We start from the raw sequence: 8089 nt of genomic DNA, 5'->3' as shown, positions 1-8089 counted from the left end.
TAAGTAATATTTTTCTAAGGATTTCGTATTTTGTACGGAATCTTCCATATCGAAAATACAAACTGAAACATGGATGCACAGAAAAACCAGAAAAAGAGACCAGCACTGGGAATCGAACCCAAGTCCTCAGCATTCCGTGCTGCGTGCTATAAACCCTACACCACTGCTGGACAGGAATCTAGACACGAATTTTTCCTATGCATACCTACATATCTCAGGTTGCTTATTTCTACTTTGCTACTTAAGCAGCAGCACTAGCGACATCTATGTTGCGTCGACAGACGTCACACTCTTTCGGAACCAGCCGCTCACCCAGACAAGAGATGGATGTCGCTACTAAGCAATCAAATTATGATTGGTTTTTTGGAGTCTTTTTGTATTTTTTATTTCAACTCCAAATTTGTTACTTTTACGGGTATCCCGTGAAACCATATCGAAAATACAAACTGAGACATGGATGCACAGAAAAACCAGAAAAAGAGACCAGCACTGAGAATCGAACCCAGGTCCTCAGCATTCCGTGCTGCGTGCTATAACCCCTACACCACTGCTGGACAGGAACCTAGACACGAAATTTTCCTATGCATACATATTATTATCTCGTTGCTTATTTTTCTACTTAATGTCTCAGTTTGTATTTTCAATATGGTTTTACGGGATACCCGAAAAAGTAACAAATTTAGAGTTGAAATAAAAAATACAAAAATACTCCAAAAAACCAATCGGAATCTTCCATAGTTTAGGTATATTTTATACCTTAGGCTGCTACTTATTTACTCTTAAACTACTAATAATTCACAAGCAAACTTATTCGCTATAGTTTTCCTTGAAAGTTTAATACTTACTACCATCCTGAGTTTTTTCAAATTTTTCCACCCACCAGATTAGATTTTAGAGGGGGGGGGGAACGCTCGATTTTAATGAAAATTTGCACTTTCAAGTTGAATATTTCGCAAACAAATCACTGAATCGAAAAATCGTCTTAGCAAACCCGTAATGGTTTTAAAAGACCAATCTAACGATATCCCACACTATAGAGTTGGATGAGAAAAAAAAATCACCCCCACTTTACGTCTATGGGAGGTACCTACCCTAAAAAATTTTTTTTAAATTTTTATTGTACCATTTTGTCGGCATAGTTTACGTATATATCCGTGAAAATCCGTGAAGCTTTCTAGCATTTATAGTCCCTGAGCAAAGCCGCGGACGGACAGACAGACAGACAGACAGACATGGCGAAACTATAAGGGTTCCGTTTTTGCCATTTTGGCTCCGGAACCGTAACCGTTGGGTGTTACGTAACTTTTAGGAAGGGGGAGGGGGGGGTAAAGAAAAATGTTACGGCGCGTTACATGGGGGGAGGGGGGGGGCGGGTCAAAACTCATTATAAGTATAATTATACTATAAGTACTATAACAGACTATAACATAACCATTGTTTCAAATACAGAACAGAATACACAAAATCGTTTCAAAGCTTTCGTCACAGAGTACCTACATTGAATATAGAAAAACGTCTCAACCTAGTTGAAAGATGGTTGAAAGTTGAAAGCAAGTTTAAAGCGAAGTTTTTGTTTGCGAACTCTTGCGAAAGATGTCATTTGATTGTGATCGCGAGTGTCAGCAGGGCTACTACGAAACTTGAAACTCGAAACTCGAAGTTCGTGTCGTGCGGTCCCTCTGAAACTTATACTATTTAATACGAGAGCGAGAGGGACCGCACGACACGAACTTCGAGTTCGAGTTGCGTAGTAGCCCTGCAGAAACGTTACGCAACACGCAATAGACCTTCATATCGCGTAACGCACATTACACAATCGCTTTCGCCATCTGTCAAACGAAGTTTGGTTTTTGCAAGTATTATTTATTGAACGGATGGCTTAACTTAAATTAATAGACTTTAATTGAAGTGTATTTAATCGAAAAATAACTGTTTTTGGTATGTTTATTATTTTGATTCAAATTGAAATATTTAAAGTGTGTTTTAGTACTACCATTAACAAAAATATGTTAAAGTTCTGAATTAAACTAAACGCAATATTGTGAAAGCGAACTTTTTTTGTTTTGTTTGTCAAACGTCATTGCGGTCATTGCTTTCGTCGTTTCGTGCCGTCGTTCAACTCGTTCGTACTCAACTCACTCGCAAACTAAATATATGTACTTAGAGATACTGTCCTGTCCTACTTCAAACAAACAAACGCAGAAAAATAAGTTTTATTTACGTTTTTGTCGTTGTGCGTATTTTAATCTAGATAACTTATAAAGGGTAATAATACATTTACTAATTCGAAGTAATTTTCAAAGTGAAAATATTTTAGTCAGTATAGAAAGAGATCGCATCAGATTTACTGGAAAGTAGTTGAGGGAACTTTAATTACAATATAAGCTTATTTTATTTAACGAGTTACTTGATGTATAAATATTTTTGTGCTTAATTTTGGAAATAGAATTAACACTTGCAGTGTTCGGATTAACTTAAAATTTGGTGTCTGTACAACTGCATAATATGTAGATTGGATAACAATGCAAGTACAGTCAACAAAAAAAAATTTGGTTTTAAAAATTGACAAAATAAAACTGATGCGGTTTTCCGCATTAAGCCACGGCGGGCGTGAAGTACCCATGCGCGGCAAAATATAAAAGCACTCATAACATTTATTAAAAAATACCCAAAGAGCTTCCTATGAATAGTTCAAGTTATATTCAAGTTATGTTATTAATAGAGAGTGGATTTGAAGTAGCTATTATAAGTTTAATGTGGATGGAAGAAGAAGAAGAAGATGTAAAGAAAAATTTTCTATTCTAATTAAAGAAGTTTTATACAGCTCAAACATAAAAGATCCTATTTATTACCTTTTTGACAAAAATAAATAGTAACTTGTACTAGTCTTATCCATATTAAACTTGTAATTGCTACTTCAAATCCACTCTAGTTATTAACAATGTGTTAACTTCTACAATTGTTTAGGATGCCTGCAAGGCCTATTGTATCTGATGCCCAGTGGGAGATAATGCTGAAATATATGCAGAAGCACCCTAATATAGCTAGGGGTTCCTTGGCTAGTGAAGGAAACACACTAAAAAAAATTACAACTGAGCAATGGGGGATACTCGCATCACAATTGAATTCTGTGGGCACGGGCACTACTAAAACTGTGGAGAAATGGAGAGAGGTAAATAAATTTTAACTTGTATTAATATTTAATTTAACTACTACTTTTTAGACAACTGGATAGCCCAGTGGTTCGAGAACTTGACTATGAAGCTTGAGGTCCTGGGTTCGATCCCCGGTCGGGGCAGTTATTTGTGTGAAAATTAAGAATGTTTGTTCTGGAGTCCTGGGTGTTTCATTATGTATTTAAGTATGTATCTATTTAAGTATGTTTATCAGTTGCCTAGTATCCATAAAACAAGTTTTGCTTACTTTGGGACTAAGTCAATCCGTGTCAATTGTCCTGCAATATTTATTTATTTCTGTTATTAATTTATTTAACATGACTATGTGACATCATATATAATTAATTACTTATAAGAATTCAACATAGTACAGTTATTAAAGTTCACAGCAAAACTATGATCCTGTCATAAGGTTCACAGGCTCATATTTCTTGTACTTAATTGTGAATGTGAATGAACAGACAAACAGTCCTTAAAATACTACATTGTTACTCAGCAAAAATGTAGTGTTTAATTATGTAACATCAAACTTAATTAAATTAAATTTATATTATTTATTTGAGCTGTGTTGATTCAACAAATTAATATCCAAAACCATACATTACTATACATCTACCAAACTATTACTACATTTTCCCTCTTTTATAGGATTTTTTATATGATTGTCACTATGACCTTATTGCGTCGGAATAAGAGTCTGTGGTACTTATTTTTGAAACCATGAATAAGTTCATAATTTTTTGTCACTTAACTCTACAAGATGTTGTTTAAAATATATGCACTACATTTCAGCAGGTGATTGGGTTTCTGAACACAGGTGGCGTGGAGTTGTAACACGCACTTGTAACAACTCGATTCCCACTGGGTTCCCTATTTTTTTATATAACTTCAATGATGGATGATAGTCTTATTATTAATTTTATAATATTTTATTTCTGATTTTATTAATGACTACATTTTCAATAAATAAAATCTAATAAGAAACCTTTACAGTGCTGGTCACATGATGTTTTTTTTAATATTCCTTATTAATTTTAAAACACATTGTATACTAGCCTTAACACCATTAATGAAAGGTTTAATTACCATCCTATTAGTACTGGAACAATATCAAATACGCCGTACGAAAGAAATCCTTTGCGCTTCTGCGGAACCAGCAGGCCAAGAAGACGGGGCGTTTATTCGTAAAGAGGCTGGCCTCCTTGAAGGAGCGAGAGGAGATGATCCTAGCACTAGTCGGGAAAGGGACAGAAGATGGTGAAGAGAGCGTGAGTATACCGTTCATTAATTGGCGTGCAGGAAAGGCAGCGCCAGAAGGGCTACTACGAAATCGAAAATCGAAATTCGTACCTATCGTACCGTTCCTCTCACTCTCGTATTAAATATTTAAATAGCGTCAGCGGGATGGCAAGAGACGAACTTCGAATTTTGCACTTGTATGGGCCAGTAGCTGCACCCGCACGCACCCACCAGCAACAGCGTATGCAACACTAGCGCTGCCTATCCTCGCTGCACGCAACTGTCCATGTTATTTGTTTTAATCTCCGACACAAAAAGTGGGATGTTATAAATAAATCTATGTATGTATCAAATGGATGGACAAATTTTTATGTGATTTTCATTTAATCGAGTACTAGTTTAATCGAGAAGGTTCTTAGCTAAGTTTCATTAAAATCGGTTCACGCGTAAGTAGGTATTTATTGAATTTAAATGACAATGTCGGGATCTTCAACCTTTTTTAGTTGGTTAGGTTATTATACTTATTATTTTCTATATTATATTTGATTATATATTTTTTTATTTTATATATTTTGTTCGCGATTGAACTTTTTTTTTTATACAGTATAGGCTTGCGTTTGGCCACAATCACGCCTGATGGAAAGCGAGGATGAGGCCTACGATGGAGCACGCTTGCCTAGTAAATGCTCATTCACCCTGGACTTGAAAGCGGCCAAATTGTAGTACTTGCTTAAATTGTACAGTTAAATTCCATTAATTTGCGACTATTGATTTAATGAAATATCAGTGCTAACTAAATTTGTTTTTTTATTAGCATTAGAAATAAGGTAAACAAACTTGTCGAGTCTTTTTATTGAAAAACGTTTTTAAAAAACCAGTAACTATTACTTAATGATACCAAAAGAATGTAAATAATCATGTCCTTGCTAATTGTTAAATATTTGCTGTGACTTATTTTTCAAAAAGGTTTTTCAATAAAAAGACACGTCAAGATCGCTTACCTTCTCTCTAATGCTAAAAAAATGAAGTATAGAGTCAGTCGACATTCCGTTGATGTTAGATTTTTTGTGCATTTTTAAAATAAAAATAGTATATCACTATTTTTCCTTTTACAGGTTGACGAGACCCAGACTACGGCACCAATACCACTAACACCGCATAAACCATCAGTATCAGTATCACCTCTGAAACCAACAGTATCACCAAAGACTCCATTGAAACCATCTGATTCTTCTGTTCCTACAATGCATCAAAACCCTAGTGGGCAGGTTCTACCTGTCTTATCAAACCCAACCTCATCTTCAATAGGTTCTCCCAAACCAAAAGCAACTTCTAGTACAAACACATCAGATGTCATAGAGCAAGATCGAACACGGCAAGTAGCAGTTGTAGACTCAAATATGTCAAGAATGTCCCTGGATGACATCAACTCCATTCAAAATCAACTCCAGAAAAGTCTTTGGAATCACATGATTGACCCAAAGACATCAACGCGTCCAACTTTTAAGTACTGTTTGGTTTTAGAACCGTTTGGATTGATTTTCATATGCTGCAATCTAGATGCAGTGGAGTGGTTAACTTTGACTACTGAAAATACCCCCTTTGCTGGTCATAATCTGGTAGTTATCTTAGACGACTTAGAAAATAAACTTCCTAAAACAGTGGACATGTATGTGAATATTAGCACTGATTTGGTACATGATAACATAGAATCTGTTTTCAATGTTTTGGTGCGCACAAATCAGTCTTGGCTCAATACACGTCAGTGGAGGCTGGTGCCTAATAAATGTGTATCGGTGACGTCATTAAGCCCCTCGGACGTTACATGTTTGTGTGTTGTATTCAGTGTTCCTTTGAATGATATACTGAGGTTGCGGAGGGAAGAGTTCAAGCTACATTTTTTATTTGGAGTAGTTCCAGTTGACTATTATGAAGAAACCAAAAAGGAAGTAATTGAAAATTAAGAAGATAATTTTTGACACAAGTACAAACACATTAGTAAAGATTTGATGGTCATTAATAATTTTAACATTCTTTTTCGAATATGGCTAATTTATCTTAAGTAAGGCCGTATTGCCTAATGTTTCTTACGCTCGCGATCGCAATCAAATGACAGATTTCGCATGAAAAAACTGTCAATTGATTGCGATCACGAGCGTCAGAAACGATAGACAATACGGCCTCTCGCGACTCGCGAGGTTCTAGGGTCGATTCACAAGAGCTGACACGAATGGTTTGAATGAGTGAATGAATGAGTGAATTAGTTTTACCTATTAGAATTCACTTTACACAAATGTGATAAATGACATGCATCTGTCATTTTCCTATTTATTGTATTGAAATTAATTACTTAAACCCAAATTACATTAACATTCATTAAAAGCTACAAAAAATCACATCAACGATAAAACAAAAACAATTTAAAAAAGTAACACAAAGAAAAATAAAATTACAAAATTAGTCAAAACAATATAAAGAAAAAAAAGTGAATAAAAATGTCTACATAATACTGGGTTTGGATTTTGGTTAGGTGTTTTATTTTATATTTTATTTAAGTACTTAAATGTAAACAAAACAACCTCAATTGGTCTTAAATATTGAAATTCCCTCGTTAAACTATCTAAACATTTAAATTTCTGTATTGAAATACACTTACTTTATATCACAATGATAGATAAGTAAGTAAAATGTATCTTATATGTACCTTGAATGTGCCAAATCTGGCAGCTGAAGTTTGTTTACATTTAGTTAAATACCTACCTATCCAAACATCCACACCCGAGTAGGTATAAGTGGCATTACTTGCGTCACAGAATATATAATAGTACTACTTGCGTTCAATCCATTCCTGTCAGCTCCTGTGAATCGATGTTTAAGTAAAGGATAGTTTAAGACAAGTTAAATACAAAGTAGGAGGTACACAGTGTAAAACCAATTACAATAAGTATTAAAATGTTTTTACTTTGTTTACCAATAGTAACTACAAACTTTTTTGTACATAATGTATATAATTTAATTCTATAACAACGAACCAGCTAACATGTAGGCATATAGGCTGTAAATAAAATAATAACTTAGAAATACTAAACCAGATGTCATCCTTTTTTTTAGTTTTTTATTTTAGCCCTCTCCAGACCTTAATTTTAAACTAACAACTCCGTGCCGCGCCATTCCGCCTACGCTAAAAAAATAGCATTTATTATGGGAGTAAGAGTAACGATATGATACGAACATCGAATTTGAGAGTATACCACCCCTCTCACTATCCTAAAATAATAGCATTAGCGGGACAGCGCGATACAAAGGTCGAACTTCGGAGTATAGGCAGCAGAAACAGGGCTACTACGAAACTCGAAGTTAGTATCGCACCGTCCCTCTCGCTCTCGTATTAAATAGTATAAGTGTCAGAGGGACCGCACGACACGAACTTCCAGCTTCGAATTTCATAGCAGCCTGCAGTAACCTTGCCGTCAGTGCCAGTCATGCGGTACCCACCATGTGGCTTTGTGCGCCCATCTTTGTGGGTGGGGTGCATCCGGCAGACATACCCGGCCCAGTCCCACTTACCTAAGTTTGGCGGTCGCTTTTCCAATATCAGCTATTCGCAAAGCTATTCGAGTCTTGGAGCGCAATGTGGTGTTCCGGATACGATCAGTCCTTTTTACCATAGCTTT

The 8089-nt window shown here is 35.5% G+C and overlaps 1 protein-coding gene across 1 annotated transcript; it reads left to right on the top strand.

The window, feature by feature from the left end:
- Nucleotides 1–2095: 2095 nt before the first annotated feature.
- Nucleotides 2096–7777, top strand: LOC141431061 (uncharacterized). Its single transcript, XM_074092035.1, has 4 exons — nt 2096–2265; nt 2968–3172; nt 4274–4444; nt 5531–7777. The coding sequence occupies exons 2-4, from the start codon at nt 2969–2971 to the stop codon at nt 6377–6379; spliced, it is 1224 nt and encodes a 407-aa protein (XP_073948136.1). The 5' UTR covers nt 2096–2265; nt 2968; the 3' UTR covers nt 6380–7777.
- The last annotated feature ends 312 nt before the right edge of the window (nt 7778–8089 follow it).

The sequence above is a fragment of the Choristoneura fumiferana genome, chromosome 9, assembly GCF_025370935.1.
Source record: "Choristoneura fumiferana chromosome 9, NRCan_CFum_1, whole genome shotgun sequence".
Lineage (NCBI taxonomy): Eukaryota > Metazoa > Arthropoda > Insecta > Lepidoptera > Tortricidae > Choristoneura > Choristoneura fumiferana.
The sequence above is the reverse complement of the archived record's forward strand: the minus strand, read 5'-3'. Positions and strand labels throughout refer to the sequence as shown.

Bases quoted from the DNA above. Each gene is read 5' to 3' on its own strand.
- LOC141431061 (XM_074092035.1), top strand. From the start codon at position 2,969: ATGCCTGCAAGGCCTATTGTATCTGATGCCCAGTGGGAGATAATGCTG. The intron at 3,173-4,273 runs GTAAATAAATTT...CCATCCTATTAG, and splicing joins CTGTGGAGAAATGGAGAGAG to TACTGGAACAATATCAAATA. The intron at 4,445-5,530 runs GTGAGTATACCG...TTCCTTTTACAG, and splicing joins CAGAAGATGGTGAAGAGAGC to GTTGACGAGACCCAGACTAC.